Consider the following 20473-nt stretch of genomic DNA (forward strand, 5'->3'; position numbering starts at 1 on the left):
CTTGGATCGTCCAGACATGCTTATACCTCTAGACCATTGCCCTGTTTTTTTTCTCTGCCAGGAATGCTTTTCCTGCTAAGAACTGCGTGATTCACTCTAACATCATATGACACTATCTTATTTAGATTTTCCCGAGCCATCTTATCTAAAATTGAATTGTTCTTATACTCCTTGTCTACCTTTCTACTTCATTTTTCTTTTTGGCACTTATTATCAAATGATAGATATTTCATTTGTCTTTCTTATGGTTTGTTTTTCCCAATAGAATATACGTTCTGGTAAAAGCAGGAATTTTTGTCTGTTGTTTTCATTATTGAATCTCCAGGCCCTTGAAGAATACCTGATACAGAGAAGGCACTTAATAAATATATGTATGCTAACTATAAGAATAAATAAAATGTGGATAAATATATTAAAATTTGTATAAATATAATGTGTTAAATTTAAAGCAAAACATTGATGGGTTCCATGCTCAAATGTTGGTGGGTGACTTGGGGAGAAGGTGTGACTGTCACACACAGCTTGTCTAATGAAGTGTAGACTAGGTGTCACGTGTCTTGAAATATAAACCTGCCTCTGTTACCAGCTGAATGGAATGTATCCAGTTACTCCCCTGGGCCACCAGGCTGGACTGAATAATCTATATGGATGTTATAACATGGCAGTTAATTGAGCATTCTGCTCAAAACAGTTGAAAAGTGAGAAGCAGGAAAGAAAAGCTGAAGATGTGAAACCTTATCTTTTAACATAAATATTATGACCACAAACAGGGGTAATGAGAGAGTTATTGCAAAAGAATTTTGAGATTACTTGTAGTTCATTTTCCTTTGATTTATAAATAGTGAAACTGAGGCCCAAGGTTTGAGAGATTTATCCAAAGTCAAGTGCTATTGGTCATAGACCTTAGAACTCTACATGATATCTCTGACTATACTGGTGACTCTTCAAAAAAATATTCTTGTGCTTTTTTAAAAAATATAATATTCATCTTAGATTCAAAGAATTCACTTAGTGGCAGGAATGCATAGATCAACTGATCTCTCTTTGTGATCTAACTCAGCTTACAGAAGAGATTGGAAAACTGGAAGATAAAGTGGAGTGCGCTAATAATGCCCTGAAAGCAGATTGGGAAAGATGGAAACAAAACATGCAAAATGATATCAAGTCAGCATTTACAAATATGGCTGAGGAAAACATCCTCTATTATGAACAGGTAATTAGTGATATGCGGTATTGCTTTCTTTTTAAAAAGTTATCCTCTCTCTTACTTTCTGTTTGTCTTGTGTTGAAAGAGTCTGTTCAGGAACCAAGTGTCACATTCAAAATCCTCTTTGGTGGCTCACTGCCAGTGGAGCTGCCAGTTAATGGAGCATAGCTAAACCCACCCACCAACACAAATGTGTTTACCTGTAAGAAGGTGATGAGCTTTCCTTCCTCCACAGCATGCCCAAGTGCCTAATTTGAGCTGAGCTTGATGTGAGAGAGAATTCTGCTATCTTCATGTAAAACTCAGAATATAGGGGAAGGGAAAAGAAGTAAATCCCTTTTTGCACGTTTAGGCTGATCTAAGATGGACATGAGTTTGAGTGAACTCTGGGAGTTGGTGATGGACAGGGAGGCCTGGCGTGCTGTGATTCATGGGGTCGCAGAGTCGAACATGACTGAGCAACTGAACTGAACTGAACTGAACTGAAGATAAGACTCAGGATGAAAGGAAGCGATTTAAGTTTAAGAAGTTGCCATAAGAAAAACCCAAATGTAGTATTTATTAATGAAGCAGACAAGAAATTACAAAACCACTATGAGTTGTATTCATGACTTTTAGCAGTTATACTAAAGTTGTTTCGACCAATGGCAAATTGAAATGGTTTCATAATATATTACATAAAAAGCTACAAATATTTTATATGTTACAATTGAGCTTATTTAAACACTGATTTTTTTATTTTCATATTTTCCTATTATTTCCCTAATTTTAAACAATACCCATAAACCGAACAGAATCTTATATATGGGAAAACAAAATTAAATGCTACCATTTTGTTTTGTCTTCCCTTCAGTTTCTTGTCTATTATTTCCCTAATTTTAAGCAATACAAATAAACTGAACAGAATCTTATATATGAAAAAAAAAATTAAATACTACCATTTTGTTTTATTTGTCTTCCCTTCAGTTTCTTGTTTTGGCAGGATCTGACATCTTCAAAAATCATTTCATCAGGCTTCCTAATGATTCTCCTGATTAAAATTTTGTTTCCTCTCCTTTTCTTACCCGGGCTTCCCAGGTGGTTCAGTGGTAAAGAATCCTCCTGCCAATTCAGGAGAGACACTGGAAAAACATGGGTTCTATTCCTGGGTCAGGAAGATCCCCTGCAGAAGGAAATAGCAATTCACTCCAGTATTCTTGCCTGGAAAATTCCATGGACTGATGAGCCTGACTGGTTACTGTCCATGGGGTCACAAAGAATTGAATATGACTTAGCCACTGAGCATGCATGTTCCTTTTCTTGTATTGTTTGCAAAGTCAGGAAAGAACAGAAGTTTGAATGAGCAGGAAATTAGTTCAGAGCTTATACCTTATGTCCCTTCCATCCTCACCTTTCCTCTGAAACTATTCAAAAGGTCCAAAAAGAGCATTAGTTCACTTTAGTTCAGTTTGTTTTGTTTGTTTCTTTGTTTACCTTAGGAAAAGTGCTTAATCAACATTTTGCTTTTCAAATGCTTGTCTTTTTTGAACACAGTAGTATTTATTTTCAGTGAATTTTATGCTATTGCTTGCTTCATCTAGCATATTCTGAACATACTTTTCCTAGAAGGTATATATTAAAATACATCTTTAACCTTACCTCCGTCTGAAGATATGACTATATGAAATTGATACATTAAGAAAATTATATTTTGTACTCTGTAGTGCTTGCCAGGTTAAAGGTACTTTAAAATATTTTATATTTTGCAAAATTATCTAACTGATACTGATATTTTCATTCAGCAAGAAATACTTGAGCCCCTACTACCACCAGCCACTGTGCTGGGTCCTGGAGAGACCACAGGATGCAAGACAAACACAGTCTCTTTATCATGTTACAATTAAAACAAAACATTATAATAAAAAGTATAGTAAGATCCAGGATAGGAAGACTTTGCGGGGGCATCTAACCTAATCTAGAAGGAAAGAGGATGATTCCTCAGAGGATATATTTAAGCTGAGTCCTGAATAATGAATGAGAGGTAGCAAGATTCAGATGTGAGAAAGGGAGTTCCAGGCAGAGAAGACATGCACCAGAGCAGAGAGGTGAGAGAGAACATGTTCAAATTACTGAGGTTCCTTTTGAGAGAATGGTGGCGTGGAGATGGTGTTGAATTGAAAAATGAGGCTTGTAGAGGAAGAAAATGTTTCCCTCAACCCTCATAGGGTCCCTGGCTGGGTCTGAAAATGAAACTGACAAAGATAAATTCACAGGAGAAAAACCATACAAGTTGAATGAATGTAAGTTCTTTGTGGCACAGGAGCCTTCATCAACAAATCAAGATCAGAAGAAACAGATCTGAGTATTTTTATGCTAGGTTTGATGAAGATTGAGTTGTGGTGTAGAGAGGGATAGGTTAAGGAGTATAACGTAAGCACAGTAAACTGAGGGAGACTTAGCAAGGCCTTTTTGTTAGGAGTCCTCTCATGTCCTTTGGCGTCGGAGGTAAAGATGCACCTTTCCTCTGGGGATGAGGATCCCACCTCTTGAGGATTTTATAACTTACCTCAGGAGATAAGGGTTGGAAGAAGGTCAGAGTGACCTTTCCACTTCTATCTCTCAAACTCATTCATCTTAATATGCCAGCGTGCCATATTTTGTGTTAGTCTGAGGGCCTTAATAAGCTTTGTCTTTTATTTCTCATTCTAAGGGAAATGGGAAATGCCATTTTTCAGCAGGGAAGAGACAGTTTGGACTTGCCTTTTAGAATGATCACGCAGGCTATGTATATGGGTCATAGTGGAACAAAACTAAACATATTGAGCCTCAGAAAGTTAGAAAGTGTAGCAACAAAGACAGGCGAACTGACATAGAGGTTTCACGGCAGCAAGCTGGAGATCGGAGGACAGATTTAAGTGATTTTCTTTTTAGCAAGTGGGGTTGGAAAGATCATTTTCTACCTCCCCTCCTTTTTTATTCTACATTAACAGCCTTAGGTAAATTAAAATATCTAAAAGGAACTCCCCGTAAGTCTCAGATTTTGAAATGATTTAAAATATTTCTGTTGGATGGAGTGCTATGACAATTAATAATCGAGATAATTTTTTAAGAAAATTAGAATACACATTATACTATAAGGGATTGCAATTATAAAACTTTTTAGGTTATAAAAATCATGTGACAAACACTCATACTGTGTTGTCTTCTCAATGATAATGTCTGCAAAACTTAGTTCTAAGTTTGGATTTTTAATTTTCTTAAGAGAAAATGTTCATAGTAGTTCCATTGAACTTCCACTGAAATGTTCGGATTTTGACTGTACCTTTCACATAAATGCATATTTTTTTTTTATTCTCATAGATTGCACTCAGTTTATACAAAATACTATCTTCTTAGAAATAGTTAAATTAGCATCACTGTGCCATATTGCAAATTTCATCCCTCACAGCAGTTTATATCTATATTTTTAACTCTTTCCTCCAAGTGAATTATATTTCTAAATCTTACTAAAATTATATGAAGTGTGTGGCATTTTAGATGGAGATGTTTGGAGGAATCATTGGTTTTCTTTATTATAACTTCTTAAGGTCTCTACAGCTCAAGTTATTTATTGAGTTTTTTCCTGAGTGAATAACTTTTAACTGATTTGGCACATCATTCCAGGCATAATCGGAAATTGAAGCCCTTATATAATCAAGGCTTCCTAATTAACACACAGGCTGTATGGCCTGAAACAGCAACAGTCTGCTGTTATCTGTTAACTTCAGAATATGTCACATATATAAGGAAGTAAAATGTTGCAGAATATTTCCAGTTCCTTTTTAATTTAATCACGTTATTATGGAAATACTTTTTTCATCAACATTTGTAAAAAAAAACAACAAATGGATTTGCTCCTAGTGTGATAGAAAAAATAGGGTATAAACATTTGTCTTTGGACTTTTATGAAGTGAAATGGTCACAACTTGTTTATAACTTAAAATTTAACTATTAAAATGACAGAGGAAAATCAGTTTGTAAATATGAGTTAAGTCTGTATCAAAGGCCCATTATTGTCTAACTGAAATATTGTACTTAAATATGTGAATTTACTTAGAGACAGTTGACCTCAAATATAAAACAAGGATCTGAAATAAACTCTGAATAGGTAAAATGAAGCTACTCCCAATTGTGTTCCATATGACCAGTCCGTTCCGTTGCTCAGTTGTGTCCGACTCTTTGCGACCCCGTGGACTGTAGCCTACCAGGCTTCTCCGTCCATGGGATTCTCCAGGCAAGAATACTGGAGTGGGTTACCGTTTCCTTCTCCAGGGGATCTTCCTGACCCAGGAATCGAACCCGGGTCTCCCGCATTGGAGGCAGATGCTTTAACCTCTGAGCCACCAGACCAGTACCTAAGAATAAACTTGAATCTTTTTTGAAAAAATAAGAACAAAGCAATAAAACCAAAAATCCCATTAACCATAGGTGAATAATTTCAAAGTATATTAGTATCCAAATAACCAAAGAAAGTTATTTATTACTAAAACGTGAAGGGTTGCTAAAACTATAAACTGTTACATGTTGAATAAAGTGCACAGACATTTTCTAATTGTTGTTTCAGTTCAGTTCAGTCGCTCAGTCGTGTCCGACTCTTTGCGACCCCATGAATCACAGCACACCAGGCCTCCCTGTCCATCACCAACTCCCGGAGTTCACTCAAACTCATGTCCATCGAGTCGGTGATAGGTACAAAATAAGACTGCCCAAGTGGCTCAGTGGTAAAAATCCGCCTGCAGTGCAGGAAATGCAGGTTCAATTCCTGTGTTGGGAAGATCCTGTGGAGAAGGAAATGGCAATCCACTCCAGTATTCTTGCCTGGGAAATCCCATGGACAGAGAAGCCTGGCAGGCTACAGTCCATGGAGTTGCAAGAGTCAGACATAACTTAGTGAATAAAAAACAACGCAAGGTACAAGATAGTATGTTTTTATTGTTGTTGATGATGCTGATGCTGATAATTATGATGGTGAAGAAATTTAAAAGGAAGGAATTCTTGGTACATATAATAAAATGAAGTAATATGCTCTTTAAAGTTTAATTTTAATATTATAATCATGAAAAGATCACATAGTGTTAATTATTGCCAAATAAAATCATTTGTAGTTAACTGAATATAATACTTGAAGTAGTAAAATTTATTTCTTTGCATAGTTTATTTTAGAGTTAATATATGGAAGTCTTTTGGCCTCATTTTCTGGTTTTAGAATTAATACACGTACAAAAACAACAAAAGTACACAAATATATAAAGAGGAAATAAAGAATACCCATAACCTTATCTCCTAGAGAGGGGTATATTGAATGCATTTATAGAAAAATAATTTGCTCTATGCAGATCAAATTTTTTAAAATTTCTGCATTTCCAAATATGTCAACATAAAAACATGATTACTTATTTGTATCATGATGACTACAGTGGATATGTATTATTTTAAGTTATATATTTTTCATTTGTTTAAACATTTTTCTGTATAACTTGAACTTTATATAGTACATAATGTTCATATATCTTAGTGAAGATAACTACTAATAATTGAACACTTATATAAATTTTTATGCTCTCATAAACTGTACTATTTAAAATAATTATGAACATTAGACATAAGATCTTCCTTGATAAGATATTCAAGAAATAACCAAGATAGAGGTCACTTCATTTCAAATGCTATCAGTCTTATTTAAGAATGCTAGTTGCCTCATGTAAAATCATTCTTTTAGAGTCTATTAACATCAAAACCCTATGCTAAGCAGCATTCAAATTCAAACTTAAATCTTCCCCTTAGGGAAGAATAATAAGTATATGTATTTTTCATTTGATTGCTACAGCTTTACAATATATTACTTTTTTAATGGAAGAGTATTTGAATTAGTTTAGTTGAATAGTAATAAACTGACTTATTAGAAGGATTCTGTCATTATTGAATAATAAAAATATTTATATCTACGTGGGTATCTTGGAAGCAGAAAAGCATCTAGTATAGGATGTTTTCTCTGAGATAAGAGAAGAAAAAAATCATTTCAAGAGTTCACAATCTAGCCAAATCAATAACACAACTAATGCTTCCCTAAAATCCAAGTCCAGCTATATATAGACCATTCAAAAAGCAGAGGAAATTTTAAAAATACACATCATAGAAGTTCTTTTACAAAGTAAGTAACAGATAAGCATTGAATCTCCTAGAAGTTTTCAGGTATAGTTGTTTTTATTTAGAAATATATTCCTTGTTATATTGGGGAATAGTAAAATAAATTGTAGCAAAAGATTTTTTTGTTTTACATTCAGTGGTGTGCTACCTACTTCGGAACATTTTTTAAAATGTTCATGACTATTTAAAACACTGTGATCCAAGTAAACATTTCTTCCAAACATTGTGACTTTAAGAGGTTAATCTATGTTGATAATGATAATAAAACTTCCAGCTAAGAAGATTCTGATGAGTGGAATTTATGTATCTGTCTGATATTTCATTATTTTTTAAAAAATTGGGTCTCAGATAAATTATGGACTTGCTGTTCATCTACATTAATTGAAAGGAGCAGCGAGGGAGAATAACCTTCCCAAGATTTAGCTCCATCCAACAAAGAGGAGCTGTTATGTAACAAGACAGAAATTTGATGACAAAGTACTATTTTGAAAATCTGGGAATCAAAGAAAAAGAAAGGAAGGAAATCCCGGCCATCTAGTCATATTCCCTAAAATTTAGTAAAATGATTTGAAAAATTGCAAAAAAAAGTTTAATTTCAGCATCAGTACTATGTCTTTCTTGTAGAGAGAAGGATGGAAGTGATTGAAGGTTTACTCAACTTTAGTTGTTTAGTATCATTTTGGTCACAAAGAATGACCTGTAGTTTCTTAGTTTTCCTTTTTTAAATGTTGGGAGAGAGGCATAATAGTTGCTCTTAATGTTGAGCAATTTTAATTATATTTTTATATTGACAGTCTCTTAAGATGAAATGGAGTAAATAGATACTTTCTTTAAGGTTAACGTGTGTCTCAGCTCCTTTTGAAAATCATAAGAACAAAGAGCTAGAATAATTCAGTGTTATCTAGGACAGGGATTTTGGAATCCATATCAGGGTACTTCTCTTTTTACAATCATGCCTCATAACATTTACTTAAACTGGAACCTTACCTAATCTCTAGAACTCAGGAAGACAGATTTCCTGATGGTGGTAAAACAACCCTTCAGAAAATAACAGTCTCTATTTGGAACCGTTGGGAGAATGTTTCAGAACTACATTATATACCCTAGTGAATTCAGTAGATTTCTGTTAATCGGTAGGATAGATTTCCTGAAAAGTAAACATGCTACCAGCTTGAGAGGTTTACTCAACCTGACCATTTTTGTGCCAGTTAGAATTTCCAATTCATTACATTCTTTTGTCCACGTTATTGACTTTTTTACTCACTGGAAGGTACTCATTAGAAGCCTGATGTCAAGATTAACAACTTCAGGCTATAGTACATCACACGTTTAGGGACCATCCAGTTCATTTAGGGATAGTCATCTTCATCAAAACACCAAGTTTTCATCTTCTTAATGCCATAATGCTCCATTAAATGCCTAGGTGCTTTTCCCTTTGTACTATTTTTTAGTAAAGAGACCAACACTATTGATTATTTCATGATTAACCTTGTCCTTTTTACCATTTATGCTATCAAAATCTTTTTTTTTTTTTTTTGGTAAGCAATCCCTATTTGAAATAGAATCTAAAGGTACTTAATAATAATGCTTAAAACAAGGGAAGCAGAGAGGAAATAACCTTGTGCATCCTAAGACTTTAAAACTTTTTGTTCTTACTCTCAGATGAGAGGCTTCACCACTGCTTATAGAAACAAAATATTCAATAAACTCTTGCTTGGGCTGTTCATGGGATGCTGTTATGGTCCTCTGTTATCAGTTGATTGCTTGTGGGAGAAGCATCCATGGAGAATACCAACCACAGAGGCTGGGAAGCTGCCTTCTCAGCTTGATAGATTGTACCAGGAATCTTGGATGAGTGAAGAGGTGAAATTATAAACTGAGCTGAGGGAATGCTACATTAAAGACATTTTATAAATTTTTAAAATCGACTAGTACAAATGCTGGAGGAATAGTTTTTGAGTTTTTCAGTCTCTAATTGTTTTATTTGAGGACATATTTGATCACACAATCATTTGCTCCCATTTATTTTACTTTCGCTGTCATTGGATATGACAACTTCATAGCCAAGTGCCTTCCTCTTAAGTTATGCTGTTTCATTTTATTGAAGGTTGCAATGGGTCTTAGCACATTAAAGTTCCTAAGAAACTCCTTAGGAAAAAACTGTGTTCATCTTTGTTTAAAATCTCAGATTTATTTGTTCATGGAAGTCATTTATCGAATTCATGTCTGAAATATTTATGGAACTATTGTCTAGAAAATACTTAAGAAACTGATAAAAATGTAAGACTTCTAATGTTCATTAAAACCTTTATTGTAAAACCATCTGAAGATGTTTAGTAGCTATGAACTCTTGACAGAGTAAATTTCAGTTCCACTTGGCTTAAAAAAAAAAATGCTCAGTTGTAGCCAACTACCTTTTTAAAGTTTCACCTCAATAATTTGATACAGCTTTTCAGTGATTCAAAGGAATTCCTCTCTCCAATAGCAAATAAGGTCAATGTTATCCTCTACATTGATGACAAAGTCCTTTCATATTCCAAGTTGTAAATCTACTTCTAACTAGTTCCCCCCACCCCTCACCCTAGCACCAAGGAATCTTTATACTCAAGCCAAAAATACTTTGCAAAAAGATTATTTTCAGCATGTAGAATGATAGTATAGTTTGTCAAGTTTAAGTCATTTAATTTACTAGGTCTTTGTCTTGGGCACCATATTGAAATTTGCTTCTTTCAAAATTGAAGTTTTATAAGATTCATGAGGTCTTATTATGTTAGAAGACACTTTAAAAAATTATAACAATGATGATCTCCATTTTTCAGTAGCTTTTCAGAATGCTGAATTCAGTCCAGATGATGCATTTGGGAGTAATACTGACAAACTATGATGTATTCAGAATAAGGTGGTAATGGTGATAGTGGTCTTCAAGATGCATCTTTTTCAAAGGAATTGAAAAAGAAGAAAGGTATTTGGAGGGCAGTCATGGAAGGAGTACATGTTTTGTTGTTGCTTCAGAGAGCTTATCTAGGTGGGATGAATTGGGAGATTGAGACTGATATGTATACACTATTAATATTGTGCATAAAATATATTACTAATGAGAACCTACTTTATAGCACAGGAAACTCGACTCCATGCTCTGTGGTAACCTAAAAGGAAAGGAAATCCAAAAGAAAAATAGAGGGGATAAATGTGTATGTATAGCTGATTCGTCTTGCTGTCCGTTAGAGACTAACAACAACATTGTAGAGCAATTTTAGTGCTTAGTCACTCAGTCATGTCCTACTCTTTGTGACCCTTTGGACTGTAGCCTGCCAGGTTCCTCTGTTCATGGGATTTTCCAGGCAAGAATGCTAGAGTAGGTTGCCATTATATTCTCTGAGGGATCTTCCTGACTCAGGAACTGAAACCACATCCCCTGTCTCCTGCATCTCCTGCATTGCAAGCATATTCTTTACCTGCTGAGCAACTATGTTGTTTTTCAGTTGCTCAATCGTGTCCAACTCTTTTCAACCCCACGGACTGCAACATGCCAGGCTTCCCTGTTCTTCACCATCTCCCGGAGTTTGCTCAGACGCATGTCCATTGAATCGGTGATGGCATCCAACCATCTCATCCTCTGTCACTCCCTTCTCTTCTTGTCCTCAGTCTTTCCTGGCATAAAGGTCTTTTCCAATGAGTTGGCTCTTCGCATCAGGTGGACTGGAGCTTCATCTTCAGCATCAGTCCTTCCAATGAGTATTCAGGGTTTATTTCCTTTAGGATTTATTGGTTTGACCTTGCGGTCCAAGGGACTCTCAAAAGTCTTCTTCAATACCACAGTTCAAAAGCATCAATTCTTTGGCATTCAGCCTTCTTTATGGTCCAACTCTCATATCTGTACATGACTACTGGAAAAACTACATAGTTCTGAGCAACTATACGCCAATGAAATTTTTTAAAGAAAGCTTATCTAGAACTAACGTTTGGAAGTCAAATAATTTGAATTCACAAAAAAAGAATTATATCCTATGTGTTATAATTCTCTATGTTAAATTGCATTGCAAATAAATTAGTTCTCTGCCACTGGGAATTTTAAAGCAGTTGTTGAATAATGTACATTGGCAATTCTGTTTAAACTAGAATTTCTCTATGCATTTTATAGGAAATTAGTTTTTGTAATGTTAATGGGTGTTTATCTTGATAGAAAAGATAGATTCTGTAGTCAAATAAGTTTGAACTAAACAGGCATGTTTACTAAAGAAGTTCTTAGAAGTTTTTAGGTACTTATATGGGCTTCCCAGGTAGCGCTAGTTATAAAGAACCCAGTTGCCAATGCAGAAGACATAAGAGACAGGGGTTCAGTCCCTATGTTGGGAAGATCCCCTGGAGGAAGGCACAGCAGCCCACTCCAGTATTCTTGCTTGGAGAATCCCATGGAAAGAGGCACCTGGAGGGCTTCAGACCGTGGGGTCACAAAGGGTCAGACACGACTAAAGTGATTTAGTACATGTTCTTATATGGTTTATGAATCTAAGACGTAACTTTGACTTGGTTAGCATTTCTTCTTAAAGTGTGGACTAATGCCTAATTCATAAATTGCTTATTACAGATTTATAACATGATAAATTCAGAAATAGAATATAGCCAATTTAAATATTCTAGGGCGATTAGACATTGTCATGATGTCCAGGTGATTATTAGACTTCTTTTGTTGAATCAAGTATAGGCCAGTTGGGGTATTGTCCATCTTTTGTGATGATTTCTTGTGGCATGAAGTGCGCACTAGTCAACTCAGTAGGATCACTAATGGTTCTTAGCCGAAAGGGGACGTGTTCTTCACCACAGATAGTTTGAGAAGCACTGCTCTAAAGTTCCTTTTGTTTTCCAGAAGTTTGTTCATCTCTTCAAATTAATATAGGTAGTGTTTTTTCTCATTTAAAAATTTATAATGTAGCTAATATTCAAGTATTATAATTATAGAATTCAGTTTAAAGGCACCAAGGTCTGATTTTTATATACTTCTAAGGAAACTTTAAAAATGAAGTATTTATCATTTTTAGAATTCAAAAGTATCATGTAACTGTGTTGTTTTATTTATTAAGTGATGAGTTCTATTCTGAGTTGCATATTCCAAAGCTATAGTTCATGTTTCCAAATAACTATGAACATTTTTTATTATAGTTCACGTAAGTTTTAAAGTTTTTGTTGTTTTGTAGGTTTCTGCTTTCTTAAAAACTTAGTTTAAAACATTTTCATTAATCTCTTATATTCTGAGATATAGTTATTTCTCAATTATTTATACAAGCGAAGTTGAATTTAGGTGTAAAAGTGACAGTTATTCCTTAGCATTGACAGTCTGTCTTTTCCCAACCTTTGAATTAGATGAGTTTTTCTGTACTTAAGTTAATCAAATATTTAAATAGGTGATTACATTTTATAATGAAATCATTTCTAAAATTATCTAGATTCTGAATCAAGAATTTACATCTCACTGTGTTTCATAAAGGACAGATTATATGCTATGGACCGATATAATAGTTCCTGTAAAGAAAAGGAAGAAATGACCTAAAACACACATGCACACACTGCGTGTTGTAACACTTTGAAGAAAGAAGGTAGATTTCCTAATGAAGCAAATTAAACTTGGATATCAGGATACCTGCCACTAAATATAAAACCTTGGTCTTTTCTTCTCTAAGCCTAGCTTTCTAATCTGTCAAAAGGTGGAACCAATGGTCTTCCTCTGCCCCTGCCCCTATCCACACATATCCCTCACAAGTTTTTAGAAGAATAAAATTAGAAACTATATGAAGCGCTTTAGAATAATGTGCTTTATCATAGCTGTGCCTTGATAATTTTCCAGTTATCCAAAAGTAAATGTATTCTTCTTTTAGTTTATTGTATTTTCATGTATGATAAACAAGATCAGCTCAGTGTTTGAAGTGTCTGGTACTAAACTGGACAAACTTCATTAATTGGCTTGTTACTAGTTAAAAAAAAAATGATGATATCTTACGAGTTGAGAATATGAAAATTTTGGCTCTTGTATTCTCTCTATAACGATTTCCAGTGTATTAGATCTTTGGAGCCCCAACTTTTCCGCATGTAAAAATGAGAGAAATGGAATTGGTTGTATCTAAGGTTCTTTCTTAGATGTGGCTCAGAGGTTAAAGCGTTCGCCTCCAATGCGGGAGTCCCGGGTTCGATCCCTGGGTCTGGAAGATCCCCTGGAGAAGGAAACGGTAACCCACTCCAGTATTCTTGCCTGGAGAATCCCGTGGACGGAGAAGCCTGGTAGGCTACAGTCCATGGGGTCGCAAAGAGTCGGACACAACTGAGCCACGGAACGGAACAGAATGGAAGGCTCTTTCTATCTTTAGAAGATCTTGAGTTAGAGATCTACAAACTACAAAATAATTTTTAAAAGGACCACAAGATGGCGTTTGTAGCTAATGAGTTTTTTTGTGTTAACTGTTGCAATCATTTAAGTATTTGCAGTATTTACAAATGCAAACTTACTACTTATATTCTTGAGAAATATGTAAAACTAATTTTAGAAAAAATGCAAATCTTGTCATTTTGAAGTTACTGATATTTCTCAAGTTATAAATTAGCAGTTTATTCTGAATTTAGATTTTTCCAAAAATGAAATGTATTGAATAATTTTGAGCCATTGCAAAATAATAGAGGTTGATTTCCTTTTATAACGTCATCTCTAATTTTTTTCTAGATTGAAATATATTTCAGGAAAATGTTTAAATATGCAGCTCCTAAAAGTTTTCATTACTATTTGGATCTTAGGTCTAGGTGATTAGAAAAGCAGTTACTAAAATATTACAGAGCCCATTGCCCTCATTTTAGGTATGGCCTACAGTTTTTACAATGTAATTTATTTTGCAATGATATTGGCCTAGGATGGAGATGTTTACATATTTGAGCCTCAGTGTTTCCTTACATGTATGTGATGTCATCTGTGCCCAAGATAGTTGAGATAGCATTAAAATATGTAAAGGATGCTCAGTCATATTTCTCAGTTTTAATTTATTAAGAGAGATGCAGTTATTATGTCATTGGGATTAATAGGAAAACTAGAAGCACAACTTTTGACTTAATGGGGACATTTCTGGCTTAAAAAAAAGTACATGGTAAGGTTTGGCTTTTATCACATTTTATATTAGTAGATATCATTGTTATTGTTTTAGGCAAATTTATGGTTATTTTACTTCATTAGCAGAGATATATAGATAATATTTTATTAATTTGATTCTTGAGATAATTTGCTTGAGACTAGGTTTTCCACTAGCTGTTCCAGAACAGGGTCATAGCATTACCTATGGAGATATAAAACTTTATGTTGGCCCTATCACCTGGTGACTGAGAACATGGGCTTTGGATAGGCATAACTTGTGACTTGAAGTTCAGACACCTTTCATTATTTCAGTGAGCCTCGGTATCCTCTTCTGTAAACTGCTGAAAATAATAGTATACACATCATAAATTTTATTTGGTATTAAAATATATATACACATGTATGTACATATGTACAAAATAAAATAAAGATGAAAGAAAAGTCTTAAAGGCAAAAATTAATAAATATCAAATACTTAAGGGGAGAGATAAAATTTTATATTTGATGCCTTTTCACACTCTGTTAAGCCAAATAGAGCAAGGCATATTTATTAATGATATGTGATACAGTTTGCCAATTTAAAAAAATTTTAAGTACAGTTGATTTACAGTGTTGTGATAGTTTCAGGTAGAAATGTGACTCATTTGTACATACATATATGTCTGTTTTTTCCAGATTCTTTTTCCTTATAGGTTATTTCAGAATATTGAGTATAGCTCCCTGGGTTATACAGTAGGTCCTTGCTGGTTATCTATTAAATACATAGTAATGCATATATGTTATTCCCAAACTCCTAATTTGCCCTCCCTTCCCACTGCTTTCCTTTTTGGTAACCATAAGTTGGTCTTCCATGTCTTTGGGTCTATTTCTGTTTTGTATATAAATTTACTTGTATTTTTTTTTTTAGATTCCACATGTAAGCAATGTCATATGATACTTGTCTTTGTCTGACTTACTTCACTTTGTATGATAATCTCTAGCTCCATTATGTTGCTGCATATGGCATTATGTCATTCATTTTTAGCTGAGTAATATTCCATTTGTATATATACCACCTCTTATTCTTTCATCAGTGGTCATTTAGGTTGCTCCCGTGCCTTAGTTCTTCCAAGTAGTACAGCAATGAACATTGGAGCCCATGTATCTATTTGAACTATGATTTTCTCTGGATCTATGCCCAGAGGTGGGATTGTAGGATCATATGGACTGCAAGGAGATCCAACCGGTCCATTCTAAAGGAGATCAGTCCTGGGTGTTCATTGGAAGGACTGATGCTAAAGCTGAAACTCCAATACTTTGGCCACCTCATGTGTCGAGTTGACTCACTGGAAAAGAGTCTGATGCTAGGAAGAATTGGGGATGGGAGGAGACGGGGACGACAGAGAATGAGATGGCTGGATGGCATCACCGACTCTGTGGACATGAGTTTGAGTGAACTCCGGGAGTTGGTGATGGACAGGGAGGCCTGGCGTGCTGTGATTCATGGGGTTGCAAAGAGTCGGACACGACTGAGCGACTAAACTGAACTGAATGGTACTTCTATTTTTAATTTTTTAAGGAACTTCCATACTGTTTTCCATGGTGGCTATACAGTGTAGGAGGGTTCCCATTTCTCCCCACCCTTTCCACCATTTATTGCTTTAGATTTTTTGATGATGGCCATTCTGAGCTGTGTGAGGTGATGTGTGTGTGCTCAGTCACTCCTCACTGTAATTTCGATTTACATTTCTCTGATAATTAGCAATGTTGAGTATCTTTTCATGTGGCCATCTGTATGTCTTCTTTGGAGAAATGTCTATTTAGAACTTCTGCTCATTTTTCTATTTTTTCCTTTATATTAGGCTGTATGAGCTGTTTGTGTATTTTGGAGAGTAGTCCCTTGTTGGTCACGTCATTTGCAAATATTTTCTCCCATTCTTCTGTAAGTTGTCGTTTCATTTTGTTTATGGTTTCCTCTGTTGTGCAAAAAGCTTTTAAGTTAATAACTAGGTTGCATTTGTTTATTTTTGTGTTGGCCATTTTAGGTTCTCGGATGAAAGTTGATGCACACACATGGTTCAAGCCCCCTCTTCTGTGAATGGGTAAATAGGCCCAGAAAAGTGAAAATATTCGCTTGAATGTTTTTAGACTGTGGGACAGAACCTCTTTATATCCCACCATTTTGAAAAAATAGTGATTCTTAAATGTGGAAGCTTTCATTGGAAGCTATATTATAACAACAGAAACCCCATTTTTGTTATCATTCATTCTTTAGAAAATTTAATCACATCTACTTGTGAATCACTGTCACTTTTGGGAGCTAAAGAGACATTTACCTTTTCTTAGGACCAAATGTCATCACTGCTTTTACTGAGGTAGCAAGAGATTTACTTTGAAGACTAGTTTTGTAATTAAAACTTGCTTTCTACATATTCTGTTTATTTGAGAAGTGTTTAAGCATGTGTCAGAACGAAAGGGCTTTTATTTACCTTTTGGGTCTGTTTGCCCTAGTTCTGGCTTACTTTCCTAACAGTACAGTCTTTCCCAGTCATGCCTTCAAAGAGAAGTTACAGTTTTTGGTCTTTGGCTACAAACTGGAGCCACCTAGATAAAAAAAACTGTGCACTGGGTTCTCAGTTAGTGAGGATCTGTGATAAACTTGCTTTCCAGTCACCCCACATCTTGCCTAATAGCATGTTCAACATGTTCATGGGCTTTCTTTTACTGCAGTGAGAAGAATAGGGCAATAGAAAAGAGTACTGGACTCAATAGATCAGTTTTCTTACCTATAAGATGCAATTACTTCAGTTTGTCAGAGTATTGTTCAAATAAAATAATATGTACAGAAAATATGCACATTATTCAACTAAATGTGAAATTGTTATTGATTCTCTATGACAGTATGATAATCAAACTGTAATGAGGTAAGGCTGCTGCTGCTGCTAAGTTGCTTCAGTTGTGTCCAACTCTGTGCAACCCCATAGATGGTAGCCCACCAGGCTCCCGCGTCCCTGGGATTCTCCAGGCAAGAACGCTGGAGTGGGTTGCCATTTTCTTCTCCAATTCATGAAAGTGAAAAGTAAAAGTGAAGTTGCTCAGTTATATTCGACTTCTAGTGACCCCATGGACTGCAGCCTACCAGGCTCCTCCATCCATGGAATTTTCCAGGCAAGAGTACTGGAGTGGGTTGCCATTGATGAGCTAAGGGGTACAATTAAAGGTCAAGTCAACTGTGACACTAGGTATTTTTGATTGTTCAGTTCAGTTCAGTCGCTCAATTGTGTCCGACTCTTTGCAACCCCATGAATCATAGCACGCCAGGCCTCCCTGTCCATCACCAACTCCCGGAGTTCACTCAAACTCAGGTCTATCGAGTCGGTGATGCCATCCAGCCATCTCATTCTCTGTCGTCCCCTTATCCTCCCGCCCCCAATCCTTCCCAGCATCAGAGTCTTTTCTAATGAGTCAACTCATCGCATGAGGTGGCCAAAGTATTGGAGTTTCAGCTTTAGCATCAGTCCCTCCAATGAACACCCAGGATTGATCTCCTTTAGAATGGACTGGTTGGATCTCCTTGCCATCCAAGGGACTCTCAAGAGTCTTCTTCAGCACCACAGTTCAAAAGCATCAATTCTTCGGTGATCAGCCTTCTTCACAGTCCGACTCTCACATCCATACGTGACCACTGGAAAAACCATAGCCTTGACTAGACAGACCTTGGTTGGCAAAGTAATGTCTCTGCTTTTTAATATACTATCAAGGTTGGTCATAACTTTCCTTCCAAGGAGTAAGCATCTTTAATTTCATGGCTGCAATCAGCATCCGCAGTGATTTTGGAGCCCAAAAAATAAAGTCTGACACTGTTTCTACTGTTTCCCCATCTATTTCCCATGAAGTGATGGGACCAGATGCCATGATCTTTGTTTTCTGAATGTTTAGCTTCAAGCCAACCTTTTCACTCTCCTCTTTCAATTTCATCAAGAGGCTTTTGAGTTCCTCTTCACTTTCTGCCATAAGGGTGGTGTCATCTGCATATCTGAGGTTATTGATATTTCTCCCAGCAATCTTGATTCCAGCTTGTGCTTTTTCCAGCCCAGCGTTCCTCATGATGTACTCTGCATATAAATTAAATAAGCAGGGTGACAATATACAACCTTGACATACTCCTTTTCCTATTTGGAACCAGTCTGTTGTTCCATGTCCATTTCTGACTGTTGCTTCCTGACCTACATAAAGGTTTCTCAAGAGGCAAGTCAGGTGGTCTGGTATTCCCATCTCTTTCAGAATTTTCCACAGTTTATTGTGATCCACACAGTCAAAGGCTTTGGCATAGTCAGTGAAGCAGAAATAGATGTTTTTCTGGAACTCTCTTGCTTTCTCCATGATCCAGCAGATGTTGGCAATTTGATCTCTGGTGCCTCTGCCTTTTCTGAAACCTGCTTGAACATCTGGGAGTTCATGGTTCACATATTTCTGAAGCCTGGCTTCGAGAATTTTGTGCATGACTTTACTAGAGTGTGAGATGAGTGCAATTGTGCGGTAGTTTGAGCATTCTTTGGCATTGCCTTTCTTTGGGATTGGAATGAAGACTGACCTTTTCCAGTCCTGTGGTCACTGCTGAGTTTTCCAAATTTGCTGGCATATTGAGTGCAGCACTTTCACAGCATCATCTTTCAAGATTTGAAATAGCTCAACTGGTTAACTTACTTTACTAATTATAATGATTAAAAAATGGGAATTAGTTCCTTGATAGAAAATAGTGATAAGCCAAATAACAGAAATACTTTAAAATATACATATAATTTACAGTTATGAGCAAGTCTCACAGTGGGTTTTGAGATTTTTGTTGCTTTGATGATTCTTTTTATCATTCAATTATCCCAATTGCTTATGGTATAAAAAATCCATTTCTTGAGTTTTCACTTAGTTTTTCATACTCAAAATAAAAGATAAAGAGATTTAAAGAGTGTTAGAGGTTATCTTTGATTATTTAAAAGTACAGTTACGTGCATTGACTGGACATATATGCAACATATCAATATTAACAGGTTAATATTAAACATTGGCAGGAGGGGGCAATTAGTATATTTAGTTAGTAAAAATATCTGGTATCAAAATTCCAAAAGATGATTGGTAGCATCAGGAGTTACACAGTTCAGGGCCATGTCTCAGCTTTGTAGACCCAGAAAACTGATTGGTCAGCACCTGATTGGGGATCAGGTTTTTATGGCAAAACTTAACATTAACACATTTAGTGATCAACAGAAGCCAGAATGTCAGTTGAATAATATTCAGACATCAGCAGTTCAGTACATTCCTTCCCTCTTCTCTCGGCATTTATTGAACACTTACTTTCTGCCTGGCATGTTATTAACTCAGTCATCTTCAAACAGTATACATACACCTGGAAATACTTAAAACTTCCAAAAGACATGTAAAGCATCAGTTTCTACACTCAACCTGCATTTATACTCTTTCCTAAAAGTTGATCCACCTGCAGTCATGCATTTTTTTTTACCCTCTTCTCCTCCAAAATGGTTCTTCTTACATTGTGTAAAAGAAAGGTATCTCATCTTGATGGCCCAGTGACTTATTAAATGTACTCTGGTGGCCATTCAAGATATTAATTATTTTCCATTTTCTATTAAACAGCTATACCTCTTATCAGATTTGTAATATCGCAAACATATTTAACCACTGATCCTCAGCTTTCTCATCTGTAAAATAAGATTCATAATCATCCCTGTGAAGTTTAGAGAAGGTAATATGTGATAGTCAAGTGTGAAAGTCTCTCATTCGTGTCCAACTCTTTGCGACCCCATGGACTATAGAGTCCATGGAATTCTCCAGGCCAGAATACTGTAGTGGGTAGCCTTTCCTTTCTCCAGGGGATCTTCCCAACCCAGGGACTGAATCTACGTCTCCTGAATGGCAGGTGGATTCTTTACTAGCTTAGCCACAAGGGAAGCCCAATATGTGATAAACAACCATAATGGTGCCTCACCGAGTATTCA

At 35.7% G+C, this 20473-nt stretch overlaps 1 protein-coding gene across 4 annotated transcripts in view; it reads left to right on the forward strand.

Moving 5' to 3' along the window:
- The window catches only part of SNX7 (sorting nexin 7), a 119885-nt gene that overhangs the window by 93902 nt on the left and 5510 nt on the right, over positions 1–20473 (forward strand). For 3 of the 4 annotated variants that reach the window (XM_055402546.2, XM_055402547.2, XM_088835510.1), the window contains one exon: positions 1061–1213. The exons of the other annotated variant lie outside the window; for it this stretch is intronic. In XM_055402546.2, coding sequence (XP_055258521.2) covers positions 1061–1213 — 153 coding nt within the window. The remainder of the gene's footprint in view (positions 1–1060; positions 1214–20473) is intronic. 4 annotated transcript variants of the gene reach the window in all.

Source organism: Moschus berezovskii, chromosome 4 (genome assembly GCF_049115385.1).
Source record: "Moschus berezovskii isolate FMDL1 chromosome 4, NW_MosBer_1.0, whole genome shotgun sequence".
In the NCBI taxonomy this organism is placed as follows: domain Eukaryota; kingdom Metazoa; phylum Chordata; class Mammalia; order Artiodactyla; family Moschidae; genus Moschus; species Moschus berezovskii.